The 18,082-nt window shown below is 41.4% G+C and overlaps 1 protein-coding gene across 1 annotated transcript in view; it reads right to left on the reverse strand.

Moving 5' to 3' along the window:
- The window catches only part of pign (phosphatidylinositol glycan anchor biosynthesis, class N), a 153,176-nt gene that overhangs the window by 51,982 nt on the left and 83,112 nt on the right, over positions 1-18,082 (reverse strand). Inside the window, exons 14-18 of the mRNA XM_055649699.1 lie at positions 15,095-15,277; positions 14,750-14,892; positions 11,995-12,322; positions 8,325-8,413; positions 5,330-5,395 (exon numbers count right to left, since the gene is read on the reverse strand). Coding sequence (XP_055505674.1) covers positions 5,330-5,395; positions 8,325-8,413; positions 11,995-12,322; positions 14,750-14,892; positions 15,095-15,277 — 809 coding nt within the window. The remainder of the gene's footprint in view (positions 1-5,329; positions 5,396-8,324; positions 8,414-11,994; positions 12,323-14,749; positions 14,893-15,094; positions 15,278-18,082) is intronic.

Raw genomic sequence — 18,082 nt, forward strand, 5'->3', positions numbered from 1 at the left:
TTTTGTTTTACTATTTGACAATTATATTTGGTGGCCAATCAAACGCTGTCTCTAAGGGGGTTGCATCCAATCACCAACCAGCTTGCTTTAAAATTCCCGTCCAATCAACAAATAGGTCTGTCTCCGCTGTCTCCAAGGGCATTGATGGAGAGAGGGATTCCATTCCTCCCCCACCCAAGTTGCACCAGCTTCTCTTTCTCACCCAACAGTTAACAATGACCTGTTTCCTTTGCCATCGTCACTTTTTTGCATATCTTTCATTCATTGTTCTATATCTCTCTACATCATCGTCCAAATCTCTCGTATCCTTTTCCCGTGGCTTTCAGTCTGAAGAAGGGTCTCGACACAAAACGTCACCCATTTGTTCTCTCCAGAGATGCTACCTATCCCGCTAAGTTACTCCAGTATTTTGTGTCTATCTTCAGTTTAAACCAGCATCTACAGTTCCTTCCGACACTGTTTTTCTTCCCACAGTTGTTGCCCAACTCACTAAGTTTTTCCAGCATTTTCTTTTCATAACCTCCAGATGTTCTTTGCAAACAATAAATACATTTTGAAGGACAGTTACTTTTGTTATTTAGTAAATATGCTAACTGATCTATGCCCAGCAAATTCAACACCCAAAACTGTGATAATGGCCAGGTAGTCTTTTGCAGTGGTCCTGATGGAGAAATAAGCATTGATCAAATCACTTGGGTTAGCCACCCTGCTCTTTTAAAACAGCACCATCTTCTACTTCTTTCAACCAGCAGCGTAGACGGACTCCTGCCTTATCATCTCAGCCTACCGAGTGCATCTCTGACACCACAGCACCCTCTCACTACTGCACCAGAATGCCGACTAGAGCTTTTTGTTTAATTCTCTGGGAGTGTGACACCATCAATAATTTAGAGCTTCAGTGCCATAACCTGATCATAACCTTCACTTCTATAATTCACCAAAATCATCCTTAACTGGGCAAGTGGGAGAGATGTTACGCACAACCTTCCAAATATAAATACTTACCCATAGGGATAGCCAGTGTTAGGTGACTGGAGGATGTCTGGGGTAAGGAAGTATCTTAAGATTCCAACCACCACTGACTATTGTTGTGAACTTTGCAACTACCGAAGCACAGGAGCACAACCTGTGAGGCACTCTTAAGACAGCTGATGTTTAGTTTTTATGTGTCGCCTGGACAAGTCATAGAACCACATAATTTGAAGCCCTAGTCAGCCCTCTAAAAAGCTGCTATAGATTCATCTTTATGTAGATCTGCGCCTCTCCCGTAGTTCCATATCCAATTTGTTTTGACAAACTCGTATGGATAGATAACTCCATAGTATTCAGATGCGTTCTGCAAGCATGATCGCTGTCCTTTCATCTTACGTTCCTATGGTAACAGACTCAGAAAGTTTTGAATAGCGATTGGGATTCAAATAAAATTAATTTTTACGAGGAAATTAATAATTTTCTGTCAAAAGATAAGCGACACAACTTTTTGACAGCTAGGCAACAACCCCTCACCCCATCCCTAGTTATGAGCCGCCCCATTACCCCTAGTCCTGGAATTGTCCATACCTACTGTAAAAAGACCCCCCAAGAAACATCAAACTGCCTGACTAAAAAAAAACACAAGAGCATTCGCACTTTTCGTGTAAGTTGCAATGGTTGCTTGAATCATTGGAAATCACAGCACGGAGAGTCACTTTCGAAAGATTGATGAGAATTAGGATTCGAATTACGAGAACAATAGTGGTACAGAGAGGAGGTCCATAGGCCCTTCGAGCAGGAGAAGCAATCGTGTGTCCAATCAAATACCCAGCGCTGCCTTCTCCCAGTACCCTTGATTCCACCTGCACTTACGAAGTGTCTATCTAAACTCTCTTAAAATCCATCCACCCTCGCCTGCATTTGGCCTCCACTTGTCCTATGTGGCAGGGAAATTCCACACAATTCACAATCTCTGGCTGTGGAAAACCATTTTTTTCTACCTCCGTCTAAATGGCCTCCCCTTTATTCTGACGACTGTGGCCCCTGGGTCTATAACACTGGGAAACATATTTTTACCCGATCTAGCTTGTCCTGTCCTTTTAACCAACCTGTTATATGTTCTATAAAGATTCCTACTAACCTCTTCTAAACTTTAGTGAATCTTTAAGGAACGTTAGGGGAAACTCTTCAATGAAGTCCTCATATGACAAGTCCCGCCATCCAGGGATCAAACTACGATACACTACCTCCCTCACAAGGATGTCCTTCTCAAATTAGGAGACCCAAACTGACACAGTGACTCACATGGATGCCAGTCATTACCCAAAAACCTAGACAAATGCAGAAGATACTTCTATGACTGGAAGTCATTACCTCGATGTTTGAAGGACATACATCATAGCTGTCCCCACCGCATGTGCTGCCGTGCACGGCCAAATTTCGGACTGGTGTACAAGGACCACCAGGTCTCGCTTGTACTTCACCCTTAACCTAACCTAAACCCCATTGAGAATATAATGGGAGGTAATGTATTAGGTTATAAATATCTGGTATACATCGTACGAGTCCGTTGTGATACAGAATCTGGAAACAGGCTTTTCAAACCATGGCCACCAACATCGATTTATCATCAATTCTGAAATAAACACAAAACGCTGGGTAACTCAGAGGGGAAGGCAGGTCTTGTGCATAGAGAAGGAATCGGGGTAAACGGTTCGGGTCGAGGTGGACCCTTCTTCAGACTAAGAGTCAGGGAAAAGGGGAAGAAACGAGATATGAGAAGGGTACACGCAGAATGGTGAAACGCGCACCCCTTTTTTTTTTTTCCCCCACCACCGACACCCCCCCTCAACGCAGACCGGTCCCCCCCCGCCCTGTACCACATCACGCCGAAACTATAGAGTAGAATTCCGTTTTTCATAGACGACATCTCATTACGAACTCAACTTCAAGATTCTAACTGCTCACTAGGTACTAGTGAGTAAATTACAATGACATAATTAAAAGCTGTTTGTAGGGTTTTATACTAGGGAAACTGGACGAGGGTTTTAAAGCAGAGGGATGGTTGTGCTATATGGACTTTACTAAAGGCCTTTGACAAGGTTACTCATGGAGGGTTTGGGAAGAAGGTTCAACTGTTGCGGTATTACAATGCAAGGAAATAGCAAGATGGTCCTTCAACACCAGTGGCTGAATGGGAAAGAAGCCAGAGGGTAATGGTGTGATGGCTGGCTTATTAGGGTTGGAGGCCGGTGGTACTAGTGGAGGCTGCCTCAGGGATTCTGCGTTGTGGTCCTTTGTTGTTGTGTCAGGTACGAGGTCAATAAGTCTGCGGACTGAAGGGGTCTGGTAGACATTGGATCAGTTCACAGTGTTGCAAGTGCATGATACAAGATAGAGGGGTTCTGTTTTAGGTCAATTAATGAATGAGGTTTCCAAAGTCTACAGAGTGATTTAGGGCCATTTGGAAAAATGGGCTGAAAGATGGCAGATGGGTTGAATGCTGATAAATTTGAGGTCTACACCTTGGCGAGTACAAATCAAATAGGACGCACTCGTTTTAATGGTATGGTGAATTGAGACTGTCAGGTTTGACAGCAGGCTGCTATCTAGGTATCACGTCCTGGGGCATATATTACTTGTAGTAATGGGCATCCTCATATACGATAGGTGGGGCAAAGAAAGCTATTTGGGTGTGGGTATGCTAGCCTTTACTAAATCAGATGCTTTGAGTATGAGACAATGGGCGGTGGTGGTGTAATGTTTAAATTGTAACCAAACGGCAATGGTGAGACCGATCTCTGGAGTATGGTCGTTCACAGCTTTTGGTTCCGCCCCTTCTGACCGCAATGGATGGTCACCAAAACTAGAGTAGGAGTACAGAGTCTAGATTTACTGAGACAAATGGTTTCTCCTGGGCTTGTCTCAACAACTACGCTACTACACGAGATGATAGGGCTTGAATCAGTAGGTTCTTTATTCTCTGGAGCGCCAGAAGGTTTAGAGGGTGGACCGCTTGAGTAGATGTCTTGTAAATGATGAGAGGGATAGACCAGAGGTTGACTTGGACAACGCTACCTTTCCCCCTTGTGAGACTAGGGAAGATTCACGACCACGAATGACCATGAACTTCAGCACTTACAGGGACAGCAGTTTAGGGGGTAATAATCCAGGCGGGGAACTTCTTCTACTCAGAGAGTGGGATATCGGTGTGGAATGAGCTTCTCATGTGGATGTGTGTGAGTGCCAGGTGTCAGTTGGCTATCCTGTTAAAAATGAAATTTGATAAGGCATCATGGTGATGTGAGAGGAATGGATGGTTAATGGTATGAGTGGCAGGCAGGTGGGGACGTAAGGGGAAAACAGTTTGTCCTGGCGGCCATCGTGTGTGAACCTGTAGGGCAGATGGTGCCTGTCTTGTCTGGCGTAATGTTATATTGTTATATGTTGAGTATATCCTGCTTATCCCAGATGTAGGGATCTGAATCATCGGGACATGTCTTACATGAAGTAAAGATTTCATAGCACACCTGAAGGGGCAATGTTTACACACATTCAGTGGATGGATACATATGGATGAGCTGCCAGAAGAGATTAGTTCGGCAGGTTACACCAACAGTATCTAAACAGCCATCTTGAAACCAAGTTACCATGGTAAAGACACTTGCGTGATTGGCGGGATATGGGGCCCAATTGGTGCTAGAATGCGGTCATCTTGGGTTCGGCGGGGCAAGTTTGAGCCGTAGGCTGATTTCCATGGAGCATGACACGGTGATTTTATAACTATTACAGCCACCAATCGAAGATCATTGGCCACTTTGTTTCTAGTGAGACCTGTTCAAAATTTATTCAAAACCACAATCAGCAATATCTCTGTCCTTTACTCACGGCCTGCAACCTTTTTCTAATTTTTCTGCGATACGTCACTCAAATCAAGGGGTACTAAAGTACTTCCCGTGCTAGCCGGCCGTCTAACACCGCATTCCGGCACTATCATTGAAAAATTATAAGCACAACCGTTCATGGCATTCGCAAAGTATCTTGCCTCCCCATTTAAACAACAGTGTGATTGATCTCCCAGCATAATTGTATAACTTGCTGGGGGTCCATTTTTTCTGTTGAGAGATGTATTATGTTTATAGTTAAACTCTGGTGTCGCCAACTACATAACCATTTGAATCAATTTCTTTACTCAATTGATTTGTTTGAAATATACAGCTAACTTGTTTTGCTCTCTTTGCCCTTTATCCACAAGATAGCCACTGGTACTTTATTCTAGTATCCACTTAGCTACACGTGATTAGGGCAACATTACAGCAAATGTCCCTCTGTTTGGGACTTCTTCCAACAGACTCGCCTTAGGTTGGAAACACAGCCAGGACGGAAGGCCACAGAAGCAACTCCAACTTTACGAAGACATAGCCTAAGCGATAACACAAAAGCAGTCAGATCAAAAGTAAAAATTAGCACAAATACCATTTTAGCAGCCAGATAGCAAATCTTTACTCCTGCGATCCGATTATATTTCCCTGCCTCAAGTTAGGAAGCTGCTGATCGCATTTTATCCCGAGCTGAAGAACCTCATCTTGACATGATCATGAAATCTCCTTAATTTCGCCCACCAGTTAATGATGGCTCGGGTCTGAAGCTATAATTAGCCCTAGATGAAAGCGATACATATAGCATGATATTCCTGTGGCGTCTGGATAGACAGAGGCCTCTACTACACACGCCCTATGATTCCCTCCACTAATGACACAGCGGTGGTTTACGTGAACACCACCTACACGCAATTAAATTACAAGCTTTCAATGGAAAAAACTGTTTTCTTTAACGCTGAAGATTAGTTGTCATTACGGCCAAGGACAATGCTCTGCCCACTGGAAACACAAATCAGAAAATATAGGAAAGCTTTGCGTCTTGTTCCCTGGCCATATAAACACTGCCTGACAACAGATCAGCAGCGCAGACAAGTCTAACGTCTCAAGGCAAATGTAACGCCAACCTGCCCCTCAAGTTTTGTAATTATATTTGTCTCACAAGGTTGTTCCCGAGTACCTTATATCGCATGTGTCAGTGAGTTATTCTCTGGGATCGCCCAAACAATAAAACAGGCCCACACAGGAGGTGTCCAGCAATCTCAGTCACATGTCCTGGTATGCTTCTGTAGCCATGGCATCTAGGCATTCGATTTGGCTCAATATTTCCATAATCCTGGTTGCTCCCATGACCCGAAAATCACGGCGAGGGTTCATTATCCTCTCAATTTGTAGATAATTATTTCGTGCATCGCTACGGCTCTTTGGAGAGAAATACCCTTCTAACCTCACTTTCAGTCCACTTGCGTTTTTATGTGTCCCTCGATAAACATATCTGAAGTACTGCGGCTCGTCTTGAACTGCCCTCCGTGTCTTCGTCTGGTTCTATCGGCTGATGCTCCCTTGACGCCGCTGGTACAGTCATCGTTAAAAAATAATTCCCCCTCCCCCTTTTTTCGAATGCTTCACAACGCGCGCATGTAACGTTACAATCATACGCCCCATACTTTCCTCTACCTGAGGAAACCTCCAGCATGCTTGGGTAATCTGCTTCATCAGACTATTCTTGTGTGAATCTCCCCCATGAATGTCAGTCACGTCGTGTGGCCCTCGTCCTACAACTTCTAGCAGTCCACTGACATAGCGAGTGCAGGAATATAACACAGTATTCGCAGGCAAGTTTGTTTGTTGAATGCGCACTTGATTTTGAGAATTCTTAACATTGCGACAGACTAGCTCCTGTGATACCAACATGTCAAATCTCGACCCATTACAAGCGCAAGGTATTCATAATTTCAATAAAACTTACACTTCCATGCTAGACAAGGCGGAAGGTTGACCCCTTTTAATGCAAGGCAAACAGCATTGCCCTAAACTCAAGTAGCATTTGTTTGCTGTTGTGCAGAGCGCTTATGGGGTGGGGTAATAGAATAAAGTCCAGTACATAGAGTTGAGGTTTTCTATGTTAAACATGCCACGTTATTCTAGTCACAGGTTTTGTGAAAGTAATCCTGTCCTCGACAGCTGTTATTGTTACCACCCCTGTCGTTGTTGCTCTGGATGATGAGTTTCGTTCGTTCCTAGAAGGATACGATGACCCTGCAGTGATCTGTACACATTATATAACTCGAGACGTAGTACTGATAGTGTGCGCAACTTTCATTTCTTATTAGAAAGCTTACTAAGTTGCTCGTAGAATATTCACCCTGGTGCCCACGGCGTTCCACAAGTGAAAATTTAAAAGGTGGGCAATTGCCGGTCGCTGGCCATTAATTTTAAATAAGTCCTGGATCTTTCCGAGTTGGTCAAGCGTTTCATCAGCTCATTTGACGGCGGGGAAATTAGCCAATCATGTTGCGTCCACTTGGCGTGCTTTAGTGTTGCACATATGCTAAACTGATGGGAGACACAGGCAGATTCGGCCGCTCATAGGGTACTATAACGTGAGCTCTGTTATACTTAATTGTTCATGCAGTCTAGGACATGGGCTCTGCAATCGTGCGCAAGTTGCTTTCTTGCTCTAGGAGCACCACTGTCCGGTTTGCGGCCTGTTCCAATTGGAGACAGAAGTTCACCTAGTACACTGTTTTGTCTCTCGTTGCATTGAATGGAGGTTGCTGCGAACATTGGCTTGTGTTTGAGAACCAATGGCATATTCACTAACAGCGCATTGCTCCTATCTCTCCTCCTGGCCATCTGGCGTCACTTTCCTCATACAGGTGCTTGGTCACGCAGGTATTCCAGGATGCCCAACAGGCCCTCTCTCTTCCATGCCTGCGGAGGCCGTCAGCATTTCATAAAATTTTACACAACCAGTGCATGGGAATTGTGCAGATCCATTCGCCTGCGCGCCATTCTCCGTACAAAGGAGACGCGACTAATGCCATACCTAATTCACCAGAGTTTGGTCTCCTGTACCAAGCGAAAACAATGTACATCTGAAACGCCCTTTAATGCCCAGTCGCTTAAAGATCTGGCAAATTATGTCCTAAAATTGATGGTGGCCATGGACCAGCGAGCCTTCTCGTGACTGCGTGCTTGCATGTCCTTTGGTTGTTCCCAAGAATGCTCCCGCTCTCAAGACACACATTAAAAGTTGCACAGCCACTCAGGGCCTCGCTCCAGCTTCAATAATAATATAAATAAACCTTAACTGTGGCAATTTATTTTAAAAGGCATACCTTCATACAGATCGAAGAAAACGTGGCTAAATATCGCAGCAATGTAGGGGCGCTACTGTATTTCGCTTGATTTCAAAAGTGTCGTTTTCGATTAAACACATTCGAACGTACTAAGTTCAACAGTGCGATTCACCTTCGCTTGCATGGCTCCGTGATAAAAACAGCTTGCGTGCAGTGGCCAGCCGCAGCAAGAGGCAGCCAGACGGTCATTGAAGGCCTCCACTACGGCAAGAAACGAAAACTCACAAGGTGCTTAGAGAAAAAAGATCCTCCTCATTATGAGTTGACAGCATTGTGTAAAGGTGTCTCATCGACAGTGCCACTCCCTTAATGTGTGGGACAACGAGGCGTCAAAGGGACGCGACCTAGAGAGCCCCAACGTCGCGTATTTTTATTATCTTGCCCTCTGTACGCCACAATTTGAGATTTGTAATAGAAAATAATCGCATGTGGGTTTAACTGCACATGTCGTCTTAATTACGGCCCATTTTCTATACAGGTTGTGGTTTCACCTGTAGACATTACCTCAGTGTTTTATACATAGTCCCCCCATTTCAGGGCCCATGTTTTGGACACCGCAATTCATGTAATGAAAGGAGTCATGTTTAGTATTTTGTTTGCATATCCTGTGGCGCCGTATGCAACGCCAATGGACGTCGTCTTGCAAGTCTGACAACTCTTCATGGGGACCAATCCAGACAGGTATACCTGGTTTCACTTCTCTGTCTGATTCTCGTGCCGACCATCGCTCTTCGGCAATCATCCTCTCAGCTTATGCTTGTTTGTGGTGCACTTAGTCCAAGGGCTTATTTCGTTCTTCTTCAGCACTACAGCAAAGGGGTGCATCTCTCATCGATCCTGGGTTCAGACGGTGATTGACTTGGCCATCCGCCGCGAGAATTTGACTCATTTTTTAGTTTTGGACAACACTCCTCGATCTGTTGGCCTTTAACAGCTATGTGTTCGGGATGTCATTTATCTGGCTGTAGACTACAGTGTTTGACCAGAGCATTTGGTTTGCAACGTTGAACAGATAAGATGGTGTCTATTGCATCCTCTCAAAATCTCATTATGATACTACCATCAGCAGTTTGTATCATGCAATGAAAGATACAGTGAGCCAGTACTTTTCCGCTAGCCAGGAACATGCCCACGCTCGGCCATAACACCCTCCACCCCACCCACCCGGTGTTTCACAGATCGCGGGTGGTATGCCGTTGTGTGGTATCTTGGGCAGCTTTCGCTTACTCTCCCTCCATGACTTATTTGGCTTTGCCATCAGCTCCTGACTATACAACGTAGAGACACAAAATGTGCTTGACAGGCCAACTCACGTGCCAAGGTGCAGGCAGCATTCTAGGAGGAAAAGGAATAGGTGCAGCGACGTTCTAGCTTGGCGTTCGATGATCGCTTCCTTCTTTCTGATAAGTCTGTTGGTTCTACTCATTCGTTGCAGTCACAACAGCAATACAATTTTCCAAGGTGCTGGAGACTGGATGAACTACTAGGGCTCTGAGAGCCTCTAGACCTGCACGAGAAGCAATTAAACACCCTGAACAATTAACCGCCTGTGAGCCAACGTGCAAAGACAGCATTATTGGTGGCGCGCCCCTGCAACTGTGTGGGGGCCTGATGCTACAGGCAGGCAGTATAGTAATATTCTACAAGTGGGAACACCCCAAATATGGGTGATAAAAAACCCTTTAATAAAATCCGACAATTGGTACCCCCAGGTGATTTTTTTTAAATTACAAATCTTAAATTTGGAGTAGAGAGAGGCAATGAATAAATGATGGGGTCCCAACGACATTAGTGGAGGCGGCGCCTGTTATCCCAAGGAAACGTTGAGTGAGATGTACTGCTACAAAATTTGCAAATGTATGGTGCGTCCGACAGCGGCAAATTAATTACTTTGACAATTGGAAAACTCAATTGCTATTGAGTATTGCACTAGCTCGGTGCTTACCACCCCAGAGCAGCCGGGGACTTGTTTCCAGCCCTGCTAGACGGTCAGAGCTTGCACGCTCACGGCCTCCGTTGCCACAATTAGCGAACATTGCCACTCTTCATTTCACTGCACATCTCGATGTGTATGTGACGAATAAACTTGACTTGACTTGATTTGACTTGAAGACCAGACATAAGTTGTACAGGTAAAGTTGGTTCCGCTAGATAACTTCAGGAAAGTTTCATACAAGTAATTTATGCTGCACTGTTATTATTTTCATTTGTTCAAAGAAAGTTGCTGCAGTGTTCAGGACAGATTCGCAGAGTTGCAAGGATTATTGCATGGAAATGACCTGTAGTCTACATGAGAGGGGGGGCATTTAATATCTACGTGCTTCCCTCAAGAGAGGATTTTAACAGTAACTAAAATACAAAATTATTTACGATTATATCGGTTTTTAGATAAACTGTGAAAGACTATTGCAGAAAATGATATAGAGAAGCTCATAAACAGTTGCCATGTTCCATTATTCTTCCTCATAGATTGTCATATCAATCTCTTTCTCAAAGACAAATGAACACAAAGGAAAGGAAGCAGCCATGCACAAATGTTTATAACTGAAAGATGAAAGCCTGTGCCATCTCAATGAAATAATGTAGCTGACTGACAAGAAATAGAGCCAGTCCATACATAAAACATACCGTTCACTACATTATTATTTGCCACATCAGCTACCCTTACGGGGACAGGGAAATATGTGCAACTGGACCCTCTGAGGTGTTCAGCTCCCTGCCAATTAATGGGTGCTTAGGGATGGACAATGTATGCAGCCACTTCATTTATTGCTGCACTCCCTTAATTAATATAAAACCACTTCCTATTCTTTTACCTACTATTGAAAGCAATGAAGTTTCACTGTTTTATTTGATCATTAGACATTAAGAGTCACAGAGCATATAGCACATTGATCAAATTAAGGTACAGATCAACCTGTGTGGCCAACTGAGTTGCTCCAGCACTTTATATTTCACTCAAGATTCCAGCATATGCAGTTCCTGTGGCCTGTCCATTTCCCTCCAGGGATGCTCACTGACCCGCTGAATTACTCCAACACTTTATGTTTCATTACAGAGCAACCATGATCAATTTTAATGTAGAAACGGGGTCAGTACTAAAGGATTACCCCAACATAGCATCAATAAATTGCCCAAATTAAATTTGAGTTCAGAATCTTGATGATTGCATGGCTAATAGTATTTCACAGAGCACGTGCGAAACAACAAAATTCCTTCTACTGTATAGCCAGCTGTTACAATTCCAAACACAATGATTAGAAGCACATAACAAGGACCCCTCAAACAAGAAAAGAATGGCCAAATGTTCATTGTCGGTGGCATTCACTGAGGTAGTTTTGTCTAAGACATTGGATGGCTGCTGTACTCTGAACAGTGTCAGATGTAAGTTATCATCCCCTTGAAAATGTGAAGACTTGTCTTAATATACAAATTGGGAATTAGAATCAGCAGTTGGCCATTCAGTCCTACTTTGCTATTCAATGTAATTGTAACATTTCCAAAGCATGGCACTTCTAACAAAGTAGAACTTCCTTCCTTTCAATTTACCTGGCAGAATAAAAAGCACTTTCAGATTCCGGAGAGCAGTTTGTACCCACATTGTTCAAAGGGAAATTCATTGCACCGGTTTCCCCACCATACTTATTAATGAATTCAAAATGCAAAAGTAAAGATGTTACTTTTGGGTATGGCAAAAATTCATGTTAAACTTCACACTCCGCCTATTTTAAATTAGCTTTCTTTCGATTAAGTTAACAGTAATTCATTTCCGAAGGTTATTTGAGAAAGCAGACATCCCATCCTGAGATTCTCTGCCCAATGCCACCTTCACAGCCCCATGCAAATGTCAGGCCGATGACTCTAAATTCCACATCACACTTTCTGTGAATCGCCATGCCAAACAATAAAACATGTTGATCTGCGAGATCATTTTCCAGCAGAATTTCCATTTGCTGTAGTTTGATCTCTAATTTTGAAAAGGAACATTTAAAATAGTTCACATTGCTTACCATGGTTTCAATCCCCATGATAAAAAGCAATAAATAGCCAATGGACTTTGTAGGGGGAAGTGTTAAAAATAAATTGAATATATTTTTAATGACTCTAAACCTGGAAAACAATAAGACAAACATTATTTGAGATCAGATGTAACCACAAAAAAAAAATTTAAACTCCTCAATCTAGAAATAGCATTGGTAAAATAATATTCTTTAAATGAGTTGAAAACAATGAATTGAGAATATATTCTCTTATAAATCACATTTACTTAAAATAGAAAATACAAATTAGAAATGCAAGTAGTGCAAGAACAAAGGTAGATTTTAGTTTCACCGAACTCTCAATATTGCAAAAATGTTCTAAGGTCTTTCACAACGACATTATCAAATAAAATAAAATGTATATCAAATCTCACAAGGTGATATGAGCAAAACTGACATAAAGCTTCATCAAGAGGTTTACTTTTAAGATGGGATCGAGTTTAAGAAATTGGTTGCCATTGGCTGGCAAAGGGTACAGGAAGTAGCAAACATTAGAGCACAAATATCTCTGCATTTTATAGGCCGGGGGGAGGGGGCATAACATAGCAAGTGTGAATTTAAGGAGAGAAATCTAAGAGAGTGAACTTTATCAGCCATCCAGAGCCACTGAACATCAGAAAGCATATGAAATAAGATAAAGCATGAATATCTGAATTCAACAATGGCTGCCTAAACTTTGAGAGCTCATTGCAGAAGTAGGATGCTTGGTCAGTAGGTTCCGGGGCAGAAAACAGGGGTATCGTAGATTTTTAATAGATGATAATAAATAGCTCAATGCATCATCTTTATAAATGGCATATGATGTCTAACCAATATAAAATGTTAAATATTTAGTAGTATATTAAATTAGATAATCAAGAGCCTGGTCGAGAGAAAAGTTTAAAAGAGCGCATTACATGAGGAGAGGCAGAGTGCTAGTGAGTTTTAATGAGTTTATGACAAGATTTTCAAGATCTTATTCATGATAAATTGACAAAATGATATGCACACAAGGTTTTAATTCATTCATGGATCTAAATTCCAATACCAAATCAAATGCTGCAAGTTCTGTATATTATCCCACAACATATCTGTGGAGGACAAGGGAATAGATAAATCCACAGGGCCTGATGGAATCTATCCTAGGATGCGAAGGGAAGTAAGGGAGCAGTACACTCGGGCTATGACAAAGATTTTTGCATCTTGTTGGCCATGGGTGCGGTACCAGTCGACTGGTGGATAGCTAACATTGTTCCATTGTTCAAAATGGGTTGGATAAGCCTGGAAACTACAGACTGGTGGGCCTTATTTTATAGATAGGGAAGATGTTGGAGAAGATTCAAAGGGACAGGATGTATGTTCACATGGAGGAGTCTGCTTGGTTTTGTGCAGGGAAAATTCCGTCTCACCATTGGGTTTTACGAGGAGATATCTAAAAAAAAAACGAAGGCAGAACAATAGACATGGATTATGTGTTGGAAGGAACTACCGTATTTGCCATCAATGAAGACGCACCTGCGTCGAAGACACCTCCCCATTTTGAGTTGCTAAAATTTGAAAAACGGCTAGCGGGACAGAATTTCTCACGCTCAATAAAATAAAAAATAAAAATACAGAGAGTAACAATTCAATTTGCACAAGGCTTCCAAATCTCCTCCATTCTGAATGACTGAATGGATGGGGGGGGGGGTGGGGGTGGAGGGTGACGACCCCCTCCAAGAGCAATGATCATAAAGCGGAGCGTGTCAGCGGGCGATTTTTTAACAGGACTGCGGGCGGTGGAGCTTACTCCTGTGTCAGTGCGCTCAAGGGACCAATTGAGGTTACTCGCGCTGACAAGAGTAAAATCCACCACCTGCTGCCCTGTTACCCATCGCCTGCTGACCCACTCAGCTAAATTTTTGTGCCTTATTTTTGGGTAAAAAATAGCGGCTTCATTGGCGGGAAATACGGTACATTGATGATAGACAAAAAATGCGGGACAGGCAGCATCTCTGGATAAAAGGCATGGTTTGAGCATTCATGTAATTGTAATATTTAAAAGACATTTGGACAGGTACTTAAATAGGAACAGTGTTGAGTGATATGGGCAAATTAGATTAGTTTAGGCATTGCATTTGGCATGGACAAGGTGGGCTGATCGGGCCTATTTCTGTGATGTATGTTATATGACTCTAGAATCAGTAGATTCCACAATACGCTGTTGCCTCAATACCAGGCACACCAAATTACTAGAAAAGTAGATTTACTCTTCTAGATTTGTTTAATGCATTCTAAAAATGGTTAATGCAAATGAACTTATATTGAAAGCAGCAACGTAAAATGTTTTAACTCTTAATCTGCATATCATATGCAAAGGAAAGCTTCAACATGCCAAAATAGTCAATCAGTAATCCCAAAAAAATCATAAAACTTTTACGAAAGTCTGTTTGCATCCTTCAACCCAATTCTTTGCATTAGTCCACTGTAGTGAAGTACAAGAAATTTGACAGCAGAATCTGAATTATTTACCACTTACTCCTTTATTACTGCGTACCACACAGTGACTGGAAGCAGGCAATAAATATAATAGGTCCACGGACAGCTCTGAATCATCAGAAACAATGTTATCATTACACCAGCTCCAATGAATATCACAGGAAGGAGATGATCGGTCGACAGCTGTGAAATACATGGAAACAGTCTTTGAAGGTGCACAAACAATGCAGAATAGAATCAGTCGTGGGGAAAACATTTGCAGTGATTGCAATTACTGATTTCAAGTTGTAATACATTTAGCTCGCTACCAAACCATACATACAGTTTTACTATCTGATATTTATGAAACTAAACAATATGGTATGGTTTTAAACAATTCATTTACCTTATCCAGTTTGGAGATTGGCTTGGTTAACTTTGTGTGGAATTTGACAATCAGAACAAAAGCATACGAAATCCAGCCCAAAAATCCTAGAACTACACTAGTCCCCAAGAAGATGCGATCATAGGTATGATAATAAGAGAGTCCTTCCAAACCAAGTTTTATTAGAGACTTGCAAAGTTTTATCTGCAAAAAAAAAACAACATTAATAAATAAACAGTTCCACCATTAAATAAAATTGTGAAAAGCCAGACTATCAAATTGGATATCAATCTGGTTAACTTCTGAAATATATTAGATTATTGTTGAAGTCATTCCATATATTATATCAATAGTATTTCTCAGATGTCTTTTTATGGCATTTAAAAAAAAATCAATCTGAGGATTTTATGGAAAGGTGATGTTGAGGTACATTATTTATATCTTACCCAACAGCAGAGCCAAATTAAGTACATAATATAGTGGAGAGCTGACGAGAATTTGAGAGAATAAAAGATGGTATTAATGTAGGATTACAGTAAATGGGTGCTTCATGGTTGCTGTGGAATCATTGGGCTGAATACCCATTCATGCTGTATCTCCCCAGCACATGTTATTTTTAGATATTGGCAGAGGGAAATTTAATTTCATTTTCTCATCACATAACTGCTTGCTCACTTATATGATCATTTGATTCAATCCCATAACACTTTTCACAAAAATACATTATAAGAAACTTCTTCCAGGATATACAGTAGCAGGCCAACGTGCTCCATTGATAAGAGTCACGATGTACAGGTACTAACATATTTTTGCTAGCTAAGTATACACAATATTTTCTTTTCCCAAAATTCTTATTTGTCACAACTATTGGTATTCGTTGGATCATTATACTTATTTTGAGACAAATAATGGAAACTTGACATCCTTAACCAAAGAAAAACATACCAGCTTTTTGCCAAGTAGGTGGAAGAGTGAGGGACATGGGAGTGCCAGGTTGTGTGCAATGGCCATACCACATCCCTTCAGACTTGGCGGATGATATTTTGCCATTTTATTTTGCCATTTAATGCTTATTTTGTGAGAATGTTCACTATGCCCTACGACAGTGAAGTGAGCAAAAATACCTCTTCTTTTGCACATGCAGCAATAATGGAGCTACTCTTCTTGATGCAAAAACTACTGGTCTACAGTCAAGCAGAATTAGGGGAGCGTCAGACAAATATGGCCATTTTTAGGTCCACCATCCTTGTGATGCATTCATAACATTCAAAGGAAGAAACAAACCTGGGATGAATCATCAATACCTTCAGCCCTTTTAGTAATAAGTAGAAAGGAAATAAATAAATAAATAATACTTCTATTTATTAGGTAGAATTCATCCACCATATAACATTGTGAGATTGACACATATTTCAATTATGATGAGGTCCTTTTTTTTACCATTACTCTTTTTCAAAATTTGCAAGAACCTTATTTTCTCCGTTGATGCAGATAACCACTTACTGATCAATTGATGCCACTTTACATTTTTGTGATGTCTACCTATTTTGCTTGCAACCACATTCTACACACTGACTTCACGAAACCAATGCTTCATTAAGAACACAATGACACAGGATCAAGAATAAGTCTAAATGCCAGTAAATTATATGCCCACCTGTTAGTCTCAAAAACTGAATGCATTATTTGATTCAATGAGAAGCCATGGGAAATGCAAGGAGGATAACTGTATTCAATTGTAAGGGTATATTGTATATTAATCCAATTAAGGTGCTTAGTATAATGAATGAAAGAGCACGTATAGAAAAAAGTATACCACAACTGGATGATATCAAGGAAGCACTTCTCAAAGAAATGTGAAATTCCCTCCCCTCTGATAAGTAACCAAACACCAGAGTTGGGGGCAAGTCCCTTGAAAGTAAAAATCAATAAACCTCTTTTGAAGTTAGGTGAACAAAGTAGATTGTTAAATGGAGCAGACATACAGATCAGCTATAATCTAATTAAAGAATGCAATAGGCTGCAAAGCCAGCTCCTGTTCCTATATTCCTGTGATATCTCCCAAGGAATTTCTTCATCCATAATTCTTTATTGCAGCTGCTGAACTATGGAACAAGAAGCAGTGTTAATAATTCAGTTCAATGATCTATCAATCATATATGGTTATTGATGGTACAAAGTTGACCTCCAAGTTCTCTTTAAATCTTTTCCCTCTCACCTTAAATTAATGGCCTCTAGTTTTAGATTCCTCTACCCCGTGAAAAAGACTGAGATTATTTATGCTCCTCATGATTTTGTACACCTCCGTAATGTTACCTCTCATTTTCCTAGGCTCCAGGTTAAAACGTCACAGCCTAACCAGTCTCTCCTGATAACTAAAGCCCTCCAGTCCTGGTAACATCTCTGTGAATCTTTTCAACGCCCTTCCCATTCTTCTTTCAGTTATGTTTCAGAAGAATGGCATTCTTCTTTCAGTTAGGTGACCAGAACTGCACAGAATGCTCCAAGTGTGGTCCCCAGCATCTTCTACAATTGTGACCCTCATACTCAATGGCTTGACCAATGAAGGCAAGTGTGACAAACGCCTTCTTCACCTCCCTATCCCAGTATGCCACTTTCAGGAAATTATGTACTTGTACCCCAGGGTCTCTTTGTTCCACAACGCATTGTGGCAGCCTGCAAATGCAACATTTCATACTTATCCCAGTTGAATTCCACTGTATAATATTTAATATTTTTAATGAAAAGTAAATTTAAATGATAAATATATATTAATGTTTTTGAAGTACATATCCGTAAGTGGGGTACATTAATCCACTATAAATTGTGTTTTAAGGGGTACAGTAAAACATGTATAGTCATGTGGTTAATCATTTATTTTAAGGGCCTTCTAGAAAATAATGTATAATGCATTATCATTTCATACTCAAAATAAACCACTCTCCTATTTCTTGCTTAAATTGTTCAACACATTAATTTAATTGCCTAACCTGAATAATTACATCTTCA

The sequence above is a fragment of the Leucoraja erinacea genome, chromosome 2 (assembly GCF_028641065.1).
Source record: "Leucoraja erinacea ecotype New England chromosome 2, Leri_hhj_1, whole genome shotgun sequence".
NCBI lineage: Eukaryota > Metazoa > Chordata > Chondrichthyes > Rajiformes > Rajidae > Leucoraja > Leucoraja erinaceus.